This window comes from Tursiops truncatus, chromosome 7, assembly GCF_011762595.2.
Source record: "Tursiops truncatus isolate mTurTru1 chromosome 7, mTurTru1.mat.Y, whole genome shotgun sequence".
In the NCBI taxonomy this organism is placed as follows: domain Eukaryota; kingdom Metazoa; phylum Chordata; class Mammalia; order Artiodactyla; family Delphinidae; genus Tursiops; species Tursiops truncatus.
In genome coordinates this window covers 66,686,801-66,706,644 of record NC_047040.1, presented here as the reverse complement: position 1 = coordinate 66,706,644, position 19,844 = coordinate 66,686,801, and the positions used below count along the sequence as shown (strand labels likewise).

Genomic DNA, 19,844 nt, shown 5'->3' with positions numbered 1-19,844 from the left:
ATATACACACTACTATATATACAATAGGCAAACAACAACGACCTACTGTATAGCACAGGGAAATATACTCAATATCTTATAATAACCTATAATGGAAAAGAATCCGAAAGAGCCTACATATATATTTATATATATACATTTACATGTATAACTGAATCACTTTGCTGTAAACAACACTGTAAATTAACATTTGCAACTAACACAACATTGTCAATTAACTATACTTCAATAAAAAATCATAAAATAAAAAAAATAGTCACATGTGGCTGGTTGCTACTGTGTTGGACAACATAGATCTAAAAGGAGTGGTATAGGTAACTTTTGTTGCAGAAAACCTAATTAGCTTCTAATGGTCTAGAAGAGTTAAAGAAATTACTTAAAGAGGATTTATTTTTCCTGCAGTGTAGCTTATGCGGTAAGTTTCAGCTACTATTTACCAACTGAACTTCCTGAGAGGCAAGAAGAAGAATGGAGGAGATGAGTGTAACAGTAGACAAGAAGAATACTTTGTTAACTTATAAAGAACCATGGCTACTAGAGAATTTGAGAAAGAAAAAAACAAGAAGAAGAAAAGAAAAAGAAGATGAAGAAAGCAAAAAAAATAACAAACTGGGAGAAACAAATCAAAATTGTCATTATGAATACAGACATAGGGGGAAAACAGAGTACATAGTAGTCATATTGAAATATTATTAAATATGAACCAAGTAAAGACTAATCTGTTATTACAAAGTGATTAAATTATAGGATGAGCACTTTCCTTTTTTTTTAATTTTAAAGAATAATTCACAATAAGTAACCTGTAACAGGAAATGGTTTTCAAATGATTTTTCAAAATCAAACATATTAACATACAACTCTTCAGGAGTATTTCTTTTGTAAAAAGAGAGGCTAATTTTCTTCTGAAGAAACCCCAAAATAAGAACTACTCTCTGGTTTCTTTTTGTTTTAGATTCTTCTGTTGGCACCGTCAAAGTTCATTTCCCTGAGAACTGAAACCAACCACATTTACTGGTGTGTGTCTAGAGTTTGCAATGGAAGCCAACAGTTTTGAAGTTAGTCCACTGCGGTCGATAGCATCTCTTCAGCAACTGTTAATGTTACCTAGTAATGCATAAACCAGCTCTTTATCCCCATCTGGCTCCTACCTGCTTCTTTCATTTAATGTGATTATTTGCTGGCTATAGATAAAACTGTGATTAATATTATCAATAAGCGACAACTAGAACAATAATGAACTTAATTTCCACTGTGAAGGAACTTTCTCTCGACTAAGGAAAAACATATGGAATACAGAGAGCTGAAATGGAAAAAGTTAATGAGCTTTGGGGTCAGGCGGATTTGGATTAAAAATTTTTTTTTTAAGAACATAAATTACCATTTTTCTTTTCCAATGGTACAAAACAATTTGTCAAAAACAATTTCCAACTTAAAATGAAGAGTAGAATAAAGTTTTCAAGTATAATTTCCAAGATTAACCCTGTACAAATGATATACGTATTTTAGAAGTTCCAATACTTGCTGGGGAATTTTTTTAAACACTAAACATCTTTGTGATTAAGCCCACTTTCATCTTATCAATTAACCTTCTAACAGCATACTGTGAGGGAACACAAGCAGATTAAAAACACCGTGCTGTTTTCTGCACAAGAGAGACCCAGGTGATGCGGTGACACGAGCGTGTCTGGCCTGATCAGTAACACGGCAGACTTCATCTTCAGACCAGCCGACCTGCACAGGGGGCCGCACAGACCCGTTCTCTCTCTCTCTCTTCTCTAACTTGGAACAGTAAACATTATTTTAGATCATCTTAGCAAACTAGGGGCAAGTTTACAAACCTCGAGTCTCACAGTCACTCTAGGTGGGACCTCACACACCTGGGGTGTCTGATTTCAAATAAGCCTCGGAAGACCCTCTCATGCTGACCTGCCCCTTTCACTGCTCTCCAGATGAGAGGGTCAAGGGCCTTCTCACCCTTCTTTAGGCTGTCACCACCCAGAGGCCAGCATATCTCTTGATGTCCACACAGGCGCTGGTGGACATTGCCACACAAGGGCAAAGAAGTGTGAGGCCTCAGGGAGCCCTGCTCCCTGGTTTGGAGCCTGCGGGAGCCCTGGCCCTGCCCCTCCTCCTCGCTTCTCCTCCCCTCCTCTCTTCTGGCCTCGCCCCACGCCTCCCGCATCAGGTCAGCATGTGCTGACCGTGGTGTCTGTGTGGGCGTCCTGGTGGCCATCAGGCCTGCCCGGGGGTTGGCCAAGGTGAGTGAGGCCATGCAGGGCCACGGGTCAAACAGGTGGGCGTTGTGCACTCATGATAAGGAAAGACCCTCAAAAGAAAGTGAAACTAAAATAACAAAGAACTTCTGCCTAAGAATATTTGGCTTTAGAAGGTAAATAAAATAATTACATTTCTCAAAACATAATTTTCTGACTGACATTCCTAAATCCTACATGTACATTACTTCCTAACTGCAGATTTTCAAAAGGCAATTAATAAAAAAATTCGGGTCATTCTTAAATAATATGAGATAAACTTTAAAGATCAGATTATGATTTCCGATATTTGTATACACATTCTATGGAGAGATGGCTATTGAAAACAAAATAAAATAAAATAAAAACCAAAGGTGCAAATGAAGTCTCACTCCTGCAGGGAAGTAAAGCTCTTTCTGAATCAGACAGGAAAGTGAGAAACCAGACCTAGCTGTGCAATGTCTCCACCAGCGACTGTCCGAGAGCAGCATCTATGGTCATGCCTAAGATACCTCCTTCTGCAAATAACCCTTCAGACACATTCAAAAATGTCTCACTGAGACCTAAATTAGGCTTTTAAGATTTGGTCCCTTCGTGGGAAAAGCTGGTTGTGATCTGCAAATGACTATTATCAATTCTCGACTCTCGTTTCGTTATTTTACTCCTTGTAACGGTAAACGCAAAACTTAACTTTCATCTCTGAGACAAATATAGAGCACACAGTCAAAATAAATAACATGGAGAAGAGAACATTCCTCTGGGCAGTTACAAACCCTTGGGGAGGGGATGCTTGGCGGTCACCATGCCAAAGCCCTCTCTCATGGCCCTGCTCTGACTGTGTCGCTCCGTGTCTCCTCTGGGGTTGGCGTGATCTGCCGGGAGGGAGGGGTTGGCAGGGTCCCCCTGCGTCCAGGGGGACAGCCACTCGCGCACAGTGACCGCGTGTACCTCCATCTGGCGCTGCAGGATTTAAATTTTAACTTTATGATATACTAGCAGGGTGACTTTGGGCAGACTACTTAATGACACTGGTCTTAGTGTTTTCTGCTGTAGAACAGAGACGATATTAATTGTATTTTGTATATCTGACACAAAGGTTATGAGAAAATGAATGAGACAGTGTGGTATATAGTGGACAATCAGTGTTAGATGGGCCTTCTTCTGCTCTTTTTCCCTTTCCTCATGTTATCACTAAAGTAACAATACATGTCTCAGTCTGGGTGTAAGGACCTGCAAGTTCGTGAAATGCAATCTTCATCATGGTATTCATATTCTTTTAGAGAATGAAGGGACCTTGAGAAAGGCAAGCTATCTTTTTTTTTTTAAATTTATTTTTTATTTTTTGCGGTACGCGGGCCTCTCACTGTTGTGGCCTCTCCCGTTGCAGACCACAGGCTCTGGACGCGCAGGCTCAGCGGCCATGGGTCACTGGCCTAGCTGCTCCGCGGCATGTGAGAAGAGCATGTGGGATCTTCCCAGGCCGGGGCACGAACCCGTGTCCCCTGCATCGGCAGGCGGACTCTCAACCACTGCGCCACCAGGGAAGCCCTAGCTATCTTATTTTAAATAAGCAAACGTTTAATCTTGATAACAGATGGTACAAATGCAACCAAACGGGCAGCCGTTTGGTTTTGATTATGGTGAAAAAGATGAAAAAATTCATTTATGCTTTAGATATTGACAGATAAATGTTCGGTATTCCATCCCACCCTCCATACCCCATACAGTTTTCTGCACAACTGGGTCTGCCAAATTAGTGCAGCTTCCAGCTGCAGAAAACCCCTTGGGTAATCTCAGGGCAGGTGGAGCTGCTCAACCCCCCTCCAGGGTACAGCTTAGCCCAGCTATCAGTTCCCCAGCTAAGCTGTAGCTTCTCTGTGCTGATATAAATTTTGCTACAGTGGTGTGGAGACTACCACCAATGGAATCTTTGTTTGAATAAATTCAAAATGAATAAATTCAATGTTTGAATAAAAGAGGGCACTCATTAAACCTTAAGATACTGGACATCTAAAATGGACAGAGAGGCAAATTGCCTGATTATTTAATCACCACTTGGATTACATCTTAGACTTGAAAGGAAAAAAAGTATAAAATTATCCTTTTACATTTTTAAGATTCTATCTATACACACATGCACATAGATTAAGGGTTATTCTTGGTGTTAAGTTACAATGACATAGAGGGAGCTAAAGATGTGAAAGAGCTAACTCACTTTGCTAAACCCCCGTGTATAAAGGACTCAGACACACCAGAAAGCTACTCAGGATGCTCCAGCAAAAGGAGAAAACAAAGAAAAAAAGAAAGATGTGAGAAACTGGAAGTAGGGTGTCTAACACAAAAAAAGAGGTGAAAGGAAGTCCTAGAAAGACAATGGGGCAGCAAACTGAGAAATCACTCTATCTAGAAAGGAGCAAGAGGACGAAGGCTCTGAGACTCCTCTCTAGGAAAAATAACAAGATTGGTAGATTATCTTATATGTTCGAGCATTTGGAAAAGGAGTAACAAAAATAATCAAAGTCAAAAGCTAAACTAGGAGAAAATATTTTTAAAAGACACATTTCACAAAGGACTCATTATCTCCAAAATATACAAAGAACACTTCAGACTCAACAATAAGAACACACACAACTCAATTTAAAAATGGCCAAAGATCCACTGACCCCCTAATAGACCCCTCACCAAAGAACAGATCCTGAGAGCAAACAGGCATATGAAAAGATGCTCCCAACCATATGTCACCAGGGAAGTTCAAATTAAAACAACACTGAGATACCACTATACATCTTGAAAGAAAGAAAAAAAAAAGTACAGCCATTAGACTGGCCAAAATCTAGAACACTGACAACTCCAAATGTTGGTGAGGATGTAGAGCAATACGAACCCTCATTCTTTGCTAGTGGAAATGCAAATTGGTACAGCTACTTTGGAAGACAGTTTGATGGTTTCTTATAAAACTAAACATACTCTTATCATAGGATCCAGCAATCACATTGCTTGGTGTTTACCCAAAGAATCTGAAAACATATGATCCACACAAAAACCTGCCACACCGATGTTTATAGCAGCTTTCTTCATAACTACCAAAACTCGGAGGCCACCAACATGGCCTTCAGAAGGTGAATGGGTAAACTCTGGTACATCCAGATGATAGAATATTACTCAGTACTAAAAAGAGATGAGCTATCAAGCCACGAAAAGACAGGAACCTTAAATGCATATTACTAAGTGCAAGAAGCCATTCTGAAAAGGCTACATACTATATGATTTCAACTGTATTTCATTCTGGAAAAGGCAAAACTGGGGAGACAGTAAAAAGATCAGTAGTTGCCAGTGGTTAGGGGTGGGGGAGAAGGGATGAATAGAGGAAACACATAGGATGTTTAGGGCAGTGAAAATGCACTGTATGATAATATAGTTATGGATACATGTCATTACACATTTGTCCAAACCCACAGAATGTACAATACCAAGAGTGAACTCTAATGTAAACTATGGACTTTGGGTGATTATGATGGACTAACCTAGATTCATCAACTGTCACCAATGTACCACTCTAGTAGGGGATGTTGATAATGGCAGGGCATTTGTGGGAAAACTCTGTACCACTCTCTCAACTTTGCTGTGAACCTAAAACGGCTTTGAAAAATCAAATTTTTTATTTTTTTTAAAGCTAAACTGAACATCCAACTAAACATGATTAAAAACAAAACCAAAAGCAAGTCTCGATTCTAGAAAAAACGTAACAGAAGGGAAATATAACTAACTTTGAAACTTGTGTTACGTCTTCACATATTATGATATAGAAGAAGAAGAAAAATAATTTGAAAGAGCTAAATCCTCATCTACTATATGACAACAGTAAGAATCCAGAAATAGCAGTTACAAGCACATTACCTAGAAGTAAAAATGTAAACGCCAAAAGATACAGCTGAAATAGGAAAGGATTTGGTAGGAGGCAGCTCTATTTCATTAAAAGCAATTTGTAATATTTGATGTTGTAAAAATATGTGAATATTCTTTTGAGAAAAATAAATCCAAATGAAAGCAATACTGGGAAGAGGCAGGATCTTTTAAAATGTCTTACAAAACTTCAAATAAATCATGGCAACATAATGAAGGTTTATCATAAGGTTCAGATCATTTAAAAAGCAATGCTTCCAGTGTTTTAACATATTTTAATACTGACAGGAATACAGATTGGCTTGTAGCAGTTTGCAAATACTTTTACAAGAATGATTGCTTCTCTTACTCTGAAAAATCCAGACATGCTTAATTATAAAATTTTTAGAAGCCTTTTCCTTATGTGTGCGAGGTGGGGAGGTTTTCGGGGCTTAAATTCATTTTGCAAAATTATCTCAGTTTGGGTTCTTGGATTCAGGTTTTGCATCCTATTTTGAAAGACATACTTTTCCTTATCTTTATAACAGTAGATTTGTAGTAATAAGCAAGTAGGAAGCAAGTCCCACCAAATACATCTCCAGTCTTCACAGACTGGAGAAAACAAGCTGCATAGGGATTGCTTCTGATCACCAGAACATCTGACCTCCGATCAGGAGGTCAGACACCACATGTGTCTGTTGTACCTGACCAAACTCTTTTCAGCTAAACACAGGCACCTTCCAAATCAGACAATCTCGGCAGAGCCTGCGTTTTTCTTAAGAGAGCCTTACATATTAACCTCTTCAACCAGATACATCTGGGAGTTAAGTGCTCTGGTTGGCACACAAAGGCTCCACGTTTCCTGTCACACCACAAGCTATTAGTGACATAAGCAGATCTGCCCACTTCCCTAGCTCCACATCAGCTGACAGCTCTCTGCCATTTCCTCGCTCCCACCTCACTTTTCTTCTGAGTCTGTTCTATAGACAGCTGTGGTCCACATGAACACATACAGCTGTTCAGGAACATTCTTCCTGGTATCACCCTAAACATCAAAACGGATCTTTTTTTTTTTTTTTTTTTTTTTGCGGTACGTGGGCCTCTTACTGTTGTGGCCTCTCCCGTTGCGGAGCACAGGCTCCAGACGCGCAGGCTCAGCGTTCATGGCTCACGGGCCCAGCCGCTCCGCGGCATGTGGGATCTTCCCGGACCGGGTCACGAGCCGTGTCCCCTGCATCGGCAGGCGGACTCTCAACCACTGCGCCACCAGGGAGGCCCGGATCCTTTTGTTTTTAAACGGAAGTGCTCAAGGTTTATATTAAAATAAATGTAATTTCAGATGTGAACTCCAGATGATGGAAGTTGACCCTTGAACAATGCAGGGCTTAGGGGCACTGACCGTCAGAGCAGTCGAAAATCCAAGTGTAACCTATAGTTGACCCTCCCTATCTGAGTTTCGCATTTGTGGATTCAAACAATTGTGATTGTGTAGTACTGCAGTATTTACTATTGAAAAAAAAATTCCCGAATAAATGGACCCGAGCAGTTCAAACGCATGCTGTTCAAGGGTCAATTGTATTTACCATTGGGGTTCTACTAATAATAATCTCTTCACATTATTATTATTATTGGCTGTGCCATGCAGCTTGTGGGATCCCAGTTCCCCGACCAGGGATCGAACCCGTGCCCCCCTCCCTCCCCACCAACAGTGGAAGCGAGGAGTCCCAACCAAGGGGCCGGCAGGGAATTCCCCACCCCACCTTATTATTATTTGCTGTCCCTGTACAATCCTGTTCATATCAGACTCTCCCTAAACTCTAAACTTGCATTTCCAAAACTTCCTTTTCCTCTCTCTCCACCCCAAGGGTTACTCAAAATTGATATTAAAATTAAAAATTTATGTTTTTTCCAGACCTGCTTCCTTTTTTATCCTGGTTAACAACTTAAAATAAGCTGGGGTTTTTCATCGATGTTCCCAAGCATTTAGTAAATGCTTTACTGGATGGACAGACTTTTTCATTTTCTCCTTTTGGTGGTGAGTTCTGGACCATCTACAATTCTGGTTGTCCAAGCTGGAAACCTTGGCAACACCCTCCTCTGTTTCCTTTTCTTTTCTGCCAATCTTGCCTTTATACTGTTCCAGTTGTCTTTTGCCTGGATGCTTGCTTCCAGAGAGCCTCCTCCCAGGCCTTTAACCCCTATCTATCCTCACCTCTGCGGTGCGAGAAGTCCAAAATGAAGATTCGCTGTGGTTACTGTCCTGCTGAAGAACTTTCAATGTCCCATCAACTAAAGAACAAATCCAACTTTCTTGGCACTACATGTAAAGCTTTCCTTCCATGTTGGTCTCTACCAACCTCTCTACGATCATTTCTTCGTTCTCTCTAGCTGAACTTTCAACTCAGGATCACCAACATTCTAGTTACTTCCCTAACACAGACGCTGTACAGGTGGTGGCGATGAGAGAGCAGAGGTCAGTAGATTAGGAAAGCACCAATATTCGGCAGTTTTTCAAAAGAGATAATATGGAGACATGACCATTGTTAAAACTATGATAAAATATATATTCGAGGAGAAACATAAAAGCAAGATAGAGTTTTTGAGAAAATTCTCAAGGGATGCACTTTTATTTTCTTTGATAGTTCCCCCAACCAGTGGCAGTGTCCTTCTTCTCCAGGTACCTCCTGTTAACGTTAAATCTTTAGGTCCTTATACACCTCACACCTCTGGGCCTCACTCATTTCTGCCAACAGTAGCTTCCCACTCCTCCCTTCTCTCCTTTTTTGACCCAGCTAATCCCAGTACATTGTTTTAAAAACAGCAGATCACATACTGTCTTATCTTGAAATATTACTTGCCTGCCCAGGTTGGGCTAAGGGCCCTTCCTGTTTCCATTGCGTTTTGCCATAATTCTATTAAATATTATATTGAGATTAACTGTCTATTCTCCCCATTCACAAACTATAAATATCTGAGGTCATGGACTGTGCTTTCCTCATCTTGGCAGCCTCAATACCTAGAAGAGTGACTGGCATAAGCCAGACATTTAATAAATGCTTATTAGCTGAAAGAACAGGTGACTCGATTTTTGCTCTTTGGTTGTTAATCTGTACCACAGACCAGTCTGGCTTCTTATCGGAAATAACACACAGGTGGCACATTTCACTAAGGCAGCCATTTATAAAAAAATAATTGATGGGCTTCCCTGGTGGCACAGTGGTTGAGAGTCCACCTGCTGATGCAGGAGACACAGGTTCGTGCCCTGGTCCGGGAGGATCCCACATGCCGTGGAGCGGCTGGGTCCGTGAGCCATGGCCGCTGAGCCTGCGCATCCGGAGCCTGTACTCCGAAACGGGAGAGGCCACAACAGTGAGAGGCCCGCGTACCGCAAAAAAAAAAAAAAAAATTGATGATGAGTGGGATGAGTCCTTAACACTGAGCAACCCAGGCTGCTCCTTCAGCTCCACTAACACAGGGACTGGACTGATCTTCTCAGAGAACATATTGTCTTACAGCTGTTTTTTTCTATTTTCATGCAGACTCAAGTCACATGATGGTTCTATTTGTTGCTTCATGTCAGCAGTTGGTCTGGGAAAACTTAACACTAGCTCTAGCAGTGCTACAGAACAGAGTCAAATGGTATTTTAGCAAATGAGCGAGCAAATTTTGTTAGCATGGAAGCAGCCTTAGGAACATATTCTTTGCCAGAGAATGTTTTTGTATGAAATTTTTAATGTCCTAAGATCATTTTCATTATCTCATGACTTCAATCCTCTCCAAGGAGCACTCTATATCATGAATTCCAACTTTTCAAGATCTCCTGGGGGACTTTCACTCCATCTTCTGCCTTGGTCTATAACATGTTCCATATCTCCCATGGTAAAAACGGTAGTTTTTAGACTTCTTACTGCCTTAAGCCACTGTTTTGTCCTGAGATTTTCATTCATTGAGGCTCTTAAAAAACAAAAGGGTTTTTTTTTTTTTTTGGCCAAATTCACTTAGATCTTAATTCTCTCTAAGCTACTTTCCAACTTTATCATTTGATTGAAACGCCTGAAGGTCACCAGTAACCTCCTGTCACCTCAAGTGGATATCTGTAGTTTACACCATGCAGTCTACTCCCGCTTCCTGTGGCATCATCATTGCCTTGATTTCCTTTGGGATACCTTTTCCTCTGCTCAGAGTCTGTGTGCTTTAGCTGAGCTGATCCCATCCTTAGCTTCAAAGGTAGTCACGTAACATAAACATAAGCAACTCAGTACAAGGCATGATCGTCATGGGTCCTCACTAGAGCCAATCAGAACTAATACTGGAATTGAGGTTTGAGGTAAAATAAAAGAGAAAGCTCTTTCTATTTTTATGGACTTGGACTTGAATAGATGTAGGCTAAGATTGCCATTGCCGTCTTGTCACAATAAGGGGAAAGTCTTTCAGACACTAGAGCCAAAATAGGATATGAAGCCAAAGGATAAAAAAAGAAAAACTATGATTTTGTTGACTGAGCTCCTAAATCCAACCAAACCTAATAACAGAAATAGCCTTGAACTTTATAGTTGTGTGTGTCAATAAATTCTCTCTTGCCTCAACCAGTTATGGTTCTACGGTTGTTGTCGTCTGCAACAAAAACGGCAATAATTTATGCACCATCAAAACAAATCAGTGGCTGGTATCTGCCAGAACTAATCATTCCCTTTTCAAATATGCACTATTCCTTTGTCTTTACCCATTTTTTTCTGATCCTTCTTTAATCCCCTCTAGTTCCTCTTTATATATAGCTATAATTGTGGAATTTCAGGATTAGAATGAATAAGGGGTAACAAAACTAGTATGTATTGAGATCCTTGGAAAAGGCACATTTTATATGCATAAATACCTGTTAAAAGTGTAGACACATTTTTTGAAATTATGTTTGGAACACAGTACACTATTGATTAAAATGCTGTAAAAGAGATGTTATATGAAGGGAGACTAGTTATAAATTTGGACTGCATGCTATCATTTCCATCCTGAATGTAAAGAACTGAATATTAATGAGGCACAGAATGAAGGTTTTCACAGTGATAATGCCTCTGATTGTAGTTTGAAAAAAAATGGGAGAAATGTGTTATTGCATTTTGATACTAGCACACTTTCTGGAAAGCAATTAGATTGCGTTGTCACCTCAGGTTTTAGAAAGCGAAAGGTTAGAAAACACAATAAAACTGCACATTATTTCCAAAAAGAAATGAAAGTCATTGGACTGTGAGATATTTGAAATCATATCAAAAAGCAGAGTTTATGGCCCTATGAGTTATGGAAAAGGAAATTGAATTGTATGTTTTATTTTTAAAACACAACCACTACAAAGGTGTTTCCATAGTAACAAGGTCAATACCAGTCGCCATTGCAGACTTTCCTCTTTTCTGATACTGGGTTTAAAGATCTTTTTCAAATACCACTTTAAAAGTCCTATGAAAAAGTACAGGGTTTCTGATCATTCATCTGAACAAAACAATGAGGAAAAACACACATGGGGTATTGAATTTCTCATGTTTTATGGATTATAAGCATTCGTGGCTGTCATATTTTCAGAGAAAAGCCTGCCTGACTAGCTACTATGCCAGCCCCTAAACACGGGATTTGATTAGCCTGATTGTAAATCTGGACAAACAGAAGTTGTTTGCAGTAGTATTCAAACAGAAATAAAAGGCAGCACAGTATTAAAAAACACACTTCCTTAACATTTAAATATTGAAAGAGTTAACTAAATAATCCCTGTTATTAGAAAAATTTCAAAGACTCAGATAAAATATGATTATCAGCACTAGAGGAAGGTTAAAAAGATACAGGTCACATTTTGTTTATAACAGAAATAAATAGCTCTTGGCCATAAAAATCAATTCATTTAGCACCACCAGGAAGTGGCTTCTCCTTCCTCTTTCCTTTGTATCAAGATACACTGCCTATATGACAGTCATTTGTATCATCTTATCTTCCCCACTAAACTGTGCACCCCTCAGAGCAGAGATACTTTCTCTTTGTGTTCACAATAGTATTTCACACACATTTTGTATATAGAAGACACTGAAAAAAATAACTGAAGGATGAATCATGAAAAATAACGACACAACAGTAACTAAAATAACAAAATCTCTGGCCTATTTTTAGAAATGTGTCAGTTAAAATGTGTACTCATGATTTTAATCTCTTCAAACCAAGAGGCTCGAGATCTTTGTTCACAAACTCAAAACCATTAAGTAATAAATCCAGTTGCCTGACCCCTACATCAATTCCTTCAGAATCTCTGCAAGTAGGGCCCTGGCATCAGCATTTTTTAAAGCTACTCAGGTAATTCTAATGTGAAGCCAGAGTTGAAAATCATTGCTTTAAACTGTTCTGCTTGGGCTCAACTAATGGCTTATTTATTTACTTCCAACTTTTAGCTGCTTGCTTTTTTTCCCCTCAATATTCCCTCATAGTACTCTATTTCCCAAATCTATTAACACCTTTTATTATAACTTTATTCTCTACATGATAAAGGCTTCAATTAAAATAGTTCTGGCTTATAAAAGTAAAAATTTTAAGCAAAAATTATTAGTGAATTTTGTTCAATACACTTATTAGCCTTTCGTTGCTGTGAATTCAGCTTCTGAAAACCAGAGCAGAATACAGTACCAATATTATAGATGTTAAATACATCCAGTAGAATTTAATATGTGTTTTTGTGCTTTTAAGCTTACCTTTCCCAGGCCTGTAATGCCTTTCACACCCTTATCTATCTGGAAAAATTCAGATTCCTCTTTCAAAACGTCCAGATCATATTTCTCTTCCTCTAGGAAGCCTTCCTTAATTCAGACTATCAAGAACTCTCTTCTTCGGTGCTGACACTGCCCCTCATTTATGCTTCTATTTTGCACTCCTAATACTGTATTGTCATTTCTTTTTCTTTTTTGTTTTTAAAATAAATCCCTCATCCATAGTTGATCGTGAACAATGTGCAGTAAGTGCTGCACAGCAAAATAGTTAGAAGCCACAGGTACTCAATAAGTGTTTACTAGATGAAGGAATGAATGGCCATATTGAAGTGAACCAGGTACATTTCAAAAACACTATCGCTATGGACTGAATTGTGCTCCCCACAAAATTCATGTTGAAGCCCTAACCCAAATTCGTGATGGTATGTAAGGATGAGGACTTTGGGAGATAATTAGGTTTAGAAGAGGTCATGAGGGTAGGACACTCTTACTGGGATTAGTGCCTTTATAAGAGGAGACACCAGAGAGCTTGCTGTCTCTCCCTCTGTCTGCCACATGAGGACACAGCAGGAAAGGCAGGCATCTGCAAGTCAGGAAGAAATCCCTCACCAGAACCCAACCAAGCTGCCAGCCTGCAGAACTATGAGAAAATAAATATCTGTTGTTCATGTCACCCCGTCTGTAGTACTTTGTTCCAGCAGGCCAAACTGACTAATACAACTATGAACTGGGATTAAGTTATTTGAAGATAACATTAATATAAACATTACAGATATTTATGCTATCTCCTTTTATTGAAAACCTTAAAAAAGTTTTTTTTTTTAAAGAAAAGACCATATGAAATGTAGTTAGTCTAGATATTTCATACTTCCTTTCAAATAAATTTAAGGCATAATTTTTGGTATTTTCCTGGTAAATTAAGAAGCCTGACATAAGTCATATATAGTGGAAGATGAAGTGGTTTTGCAGAACAATGTTCAGTAGGAAAAAAATAAGTTAACCTGGGGGATGGCATTATCAATTATAGCTATTCACCAAGTTTCTTTTTTTCCTCACAGATAACAACTGAAGACCCAGCATGTTCCTTGCACTATGTTAGAGATTGTCTTAAATTAATTTTATTTGTCTTATGTAAGATAAAGAAAATATTTAAGGTGTCATGGAAACTCCATAATGTATTATTTATTAATTTATTCAACAAATAGTTATTGTGCATTGTGGGAACCCAATTTTGTGTTTAAAGCTATTTTAAGCTAGGTTCATTACTGCATTCTCTTGGGACTGTGGATACAAACTACCCAGTCCTTATCTGATAAATCTATTCTATAATCAAAGCATAAGAACTGTGTGGTTTAGATCAGTAGAATCTCTACTTTGAATTTCACGGCTAAGTAACATTTTTAAAATTTGTGGAACCAATGCCAAGTTCCCAACATTTTATTTGGCCAAATAATAATGTAAAAAACAAACAAATATCATTACCAACTATCACTATTAGTTCACAAATGACAAAGCATTTTAACACAATTAAAGAATATAATCTTAGTAGAGAATAAAGGGTGGTTTTCAAGGTGACCACATTTCATTAAATAGAGAAAAACATCCACTATATTCTTTACTCTTCTCATTTCAACCTAGACTGGTGAAAACTTTGTTAAGAACAAATCCATCTGTGAGATAGATACAGAAATTTCTACCATCTACCATTTCTCCTCTTTCTGCCATCTACCACTTCTCTACCTTGTTCCTATTTCTCACTATTCAAAATCCCTTCCTTATTTTAATTCTTTAGGCAGGCCATTAAAATAATAAGCAAACTCAGTTTAATCCCATCAGCTACTACTTAAATGTAATCATTTTCTCTCATTTTGTCAAATACTGAAGATAAATGATGCTTCTGGTACCATTATAACTTTATGTTTCTGCATTTATAATATATCATATGAACATCTGAATGATGGGTATAAATCAAATATCAACCAATGAAGCAACAAAACTTACATGTGTGGACCCAATGAAACTACCCTTGCCATTACAATTCCAAGAATCAGAGTTGTTAAAACTGTAGAAATAAGAGAGATCTGAAAAAGAAAATGTAAAGATATATGGTCAGTTTAGAATAGAGACAATTTTATTGAAAATATTAGGTGATTCACTTTTTACTTGAGTAAACTTATGTACAGTTTTTAAAATACAATTCTTTAGTAGTTTATTCTTACAGATTGGTATTGATAATCTAAGGCAGGTAAATTTTTTATTAGATCTTAGTCTTAGTTCTTTTCCCCCCAAATAGAACAAGTACCAAATATGACTATTTCATAAAGGGAAATTATGTTTCCATTTTTCTTCAGGTTTTATTTTAGTGTTGACTTGTGCTTTTTTCTATCTATAATTGCTTCTTGCTTCTGTCGTTATCCTACCCTGCCCCTTCCTATACAACGTCCCCCCACCCACTCACACACATTTTGGGATGCCTCTGCTTTTTCCTTGCTGCTTTCTAGCTCTATTAAGTCTAATTTTCCTCTGTGGTTTTGTCCTTTGGTCTGTGTTTCTAGAGTCTTCTCTGCTACTTCCTCTCTCTTCTGTCACTATTTTAACTGGTTACAATATAAACTGGTCTGTGTGTATATGTGTTCTTTGCACTCTTAACATTAAATCTGTGTTCTACTCTTAATTTTTTAAATGGATAAGCACAATTTAGAAATTTTTGTCTGATAAGAAAAATATAAAATTGCTTTTATTTCATTTGTCATTAATCTTGTTTCCTGGGTTGTTAGTTTTTAACTAGAGAGAAGGTTCTATTATAAGTCCTCTGATCCACTCAGATATTGGGAAAGAATCCGGTCACATAGCTAGAAAGTGGCCCGTGGGGAACTCAGAGGCTCAGCCTGACTCCAGATCAGTGTTTTCTAACTACTCTGCTTTGCTCATGGGAGATTTATTTAAATACATCAATATGACATTTTTAAGGGACACTTAGGGTCAAAATGTTCAAGTATTAGTAATATGATGGAACATTAGCTTTCTTTTCATAAATGCCTTGCCTTTTGCTCTCAGAAGGAAGCATTTACGTCTACATTGAGCATGTGGAATGGAAAACAGTTCAGACATTTCAGAAAATTCACCAAAAAAGTTCCTTTTAATACACTTCAGTTTATTTCTAGATGCCTCTTATGGAAGGAAGGAGCATGGTCAGAAAACTCTGGAATATCATCCCCATTCTCAGCTCTACCTGGAAGAGGGGGCTTCATCACTGTGGATACACACGAAACATCACAGTGAAAAGTAAAACTAATTAACTATTGGATTTTTCAAAATAGAATGTAAAAACACATGAATAACTTAAAAAAAATTTTTTTTATCAGAATGTTTGGCATAATGAGGATGCAACACCAATAATATTCTGAGTAAAATACAAACACTTCATGAGAGTAAGGAAATAAAATACAGCCAGATAAAGGCTAATGCATGCAGATAAGCATATGTGGTGAGTTGAATACGTACTTGGTTGGTTTCATTAGAAATAAATAACCATTTCTCTTTAGCAATAAGAATCATAAATATTGGCCAAATTCTCAACAATTAATCAATCAAATATTGACATTTAAATTCACTGGATAAAAAATGGGCACAATAGACATTGTAATTTACAAAAAAATTTTAAGCCAATGAAGTGATTCATTCTTACTTCATTAAAGTTAATGTAATTTTAAATTGTTTAAATGACTATCTACAAAGAATGATAGAAAATAGACTAGATTTTTCAGTAAATAGACTTGGTTTAAATAGAGTTCTTTATATTTTCTAAAATTAAAGTATGCTGTCTGTGTCAGAGTATCTACCTTAAAAAAAGAAAAGAGAGGACCTATTTATTTCATAGTCATCAAGTATTTAACCATCAGTTCCCCCAAATAAGATAAAATATCAAACATAGTTTACTCCAATACAATTATAAGTAAACTAAAAGAAACTAAAGATGAATACTGTAATTAAGAACTTGGCCATAGAGATAGCAGTTTGACAAAATTAATGCAGGTAACAAAGTGCATTTCTTTGCCTATTTAAAATGTAAAAATTACCTTTCCAAGTTTCGCTATATCTCGATACAAGGACAAAGGCAGAGTAAAGGCAACAGTGGAAAGCACAATAATGAAATGGTGACCAATAAGCAAGTTTTCAGGATCAACTAAAACACAATAAATATTATAAAGTGTTTATGAGTAACACCAGTGACACAAGTAGTCAAATATTTAATTAAAAAAATGACTTAATTAATACAAAGCGCTACATAAATGACAATTTTGAATAAATTCCATACAACCATGTAAAAACAGAAATAATTCACGAAAAATGTAAATACAAAGTAACTTAAGGATGAACCTATAATTCAAATAATGTTATAATATTTTGCATTCAAATTATTTTAGTAGCCTCTGCATCAGTTGTCCTGCTTCTTCCTTCCTTTGTCCCCTTAGTGTATGTGTATATATATATGTATATATATATACATATATATATATATTTTTTTTGCGTTACGCGGGCCTCTCACTGTTGTGGCCTCTCCCGTTGCAGAGCAGAGGCTCCGGACGTGAGGCTCCGCGGCACGTGGGATCTTCCCGGACCGGGGCACGAACTCGTGTCCCCTGCACTGGCAGGCAGACTCTCAACCACTGCACCACCAAGGAAGCCCCCTTAGTGTATACTTTTAACCTAGAAACTACAGAGATCCTTTCCAAAGGCTAAAGACATTATGTCACTCCTTGTCCTGAACCCTCTAATGGCAAAACCCTTCATTCATAAAGTAAGCAACATGGGGAAATGGTAGGTTCTGTGGCTTTTTTTTTTCTAACTTCTGTATTCCAGAGAGACTTGACCAGTACAACTTAAAATTTCAAACCTCAAGGTTTTGATAAAAATATTCACTATATTTCTACCCTTCTATTGAGAAAGAAGTGATTTCCCTGAAGGAAAGCAGACAAAGCAACTTTTTGGATAGGGAAGATGTCATAGGGAAGCTGCTGAAACCTGGTATTTATTCACTGCAGACTCTTGGCTATCAAAACAAGGAAATAATATATATATATATATATATATATATATATATATATATAGTGTGTGTGTGTGTGTGTGCGCGCGCGCGCGCGCGAGAGAGAGAGAGAGAGAGAGAGAGATCAAATACAAACAAAATTTGTAAACATAAAATAAAACATACTTACAAGGATTTATATATATATATATATATATTTAAAGCTGTGCTAATCACAGTATTCACTTTAGGAGCTATGTATCTATTCCAATGAAGACACTATTGTTTAAATTTTTAGCTCATATTGAATTCCTTCAGAGATCATGTGATTATACTTTCGAAATGTCCTCAGTGGTACCAAGTCTTTGTGCATTAATTTCTGCAAAATCTAAAATCTGTAGAAGCCAAGTCTGTCAAATAAGTAAGTGAATGTGGTAAAAAACAAAAACAAAAAAAGAGAGCTATTACTCTGAAGAGTAAGACTAGTTTTCTTATATGGCTAATAAACTAATGTATAAGGAAGTTCCAAGGTGGGAATTTCAAAATGGCATAAGTTATACACACACACACAAACACACACACGTATATACCAGAATGGAAATATTAATCGTGAGTTTTTGTTTAACTCAGTCATAACTAAACAATCGTCATAACGTTGTGAGTCAAAACAATAAAACAGGAAAGTCAAGTTCCAAAACCCTTGAACTCAACTACTTACATATTTCTGGTAAACATAATATGAATTAAATTATTTGTGTATCTGGTCTGTTTACCCTTTCAAACTGTTTGCTCTACTAATATAGTGTTATCTTATTTATACGGATGTCTGAAGTTACATGTATCCTTAAAATTCTGAAAGTATAGATTAAAAAGGAAGGAGAAAAGGAAAGAAGGAAGGAAGTGTTGGTAGGATTACGCCTACTTGGTTGTCCCAAGAGAAAGAGACTATGCTATGTTGTCTAACATTTTCCTCATACATATGTATTACTTCTTAAATAAGAAAAAAGAAAGAATTTTTTCTAAATTAATAATGCTCCTTTGAAAAACTGAAAAAAGCAAAGGAAACAAAAAATTCCCATGAATCGCACAATTAAAAGATAACCACAGTTTATATGTGGATATATGTTTTTTATTTTTTCCTTATTTATGGAAATAGAAAATTTACATAATTTAGATCATATTGTATATATGGTATTATATTCTTCTCATTTTCCTTAACATTCTATCCACTCACCTAATCTCAGTTTATGAAAACAGGATTTGGAGGCTGGGGGCTATGACAGCACCTACAGATAACAGCTAACAGTGCTGGGTACACCTCCTATATGCTAGGCACTGTCTGCGTTGTCTCTCGTTTCACACCATAATTCTATGAAGCAGGTGATACTCTAATTCATAATTTAGAGATGAGGGGCTAGAACTCAGCGAGGGCATTAACCTTCTCAAGGTCACACAGCTAGCAAGTAGTGGGTCAGTGATTTGACGCTCAAATCTCCTTGGTTTCAGTTTCCACTAAACCCTGTGAGAGGAATAGGCACAATTTCCAGTTTTACGTTTTGTTTCATTTTGTTGGCATGTTTCTAGGATGGGTGATTCACACACTAAGAGAAAAGGTGTTTTTGTATCAATTTGAAGGATAATAACAACTATAAAGTTAGGCGACTATGAAATGGGGATTATGTGGCTTGGACGAGGAACTCTTCAAAGCAAAAAGACTCACAATCTCTGAATTATTCAAATAGCCATGATATGGTGAAAGGATGAACAGGGAGTGGCGTTGTGGCACATGCTGAAAAGGTTTACTTAAAATGTTCACAGTGGCTTTTTCAGAATCAAGCCAAACAGGAAACAACCCAAATGTCCCTCAACTGGATGATAGATAAAATGTTTATATCCATATAATGAAATAATCCTCAGCAATTGAAAAAAAGAACACGTTACTAATAAACT

At 37.4% G+C, this 19,844-nt stretch overlaps 1 protein-coding gene across 10 annotated transcripts in view; it reads right to left on the bottom strand.

The window, feature by feature from the left end:
• Positions 1-19,844, bottom strand: part of SLC38A11 (solute carrier family 38 member 11) — a 67,569-nt gene that overhangs the window by 37,180 nt on the left and 10,545 nt on the right. For all 10 annotated transcript variants that reach the window (XM_073807637.1, XM_073807636.1, XM_073807634.1 and 7 more), the window contains 2 exons: positions 16,948-17,054; positions 14,870-14,949 (listed from right to left, as the gene is read on the bottom strand). In XM_073807637.1, coding sequence (XP_073663738.1) covers positions 14,870-14,949; positions 16,948-17,054 — 187 coding nt within the window. The remainder of the gene's footprint in view (positions 1-14,869; positions 14,950-16,947; positions 17,055-19,844) is intronic.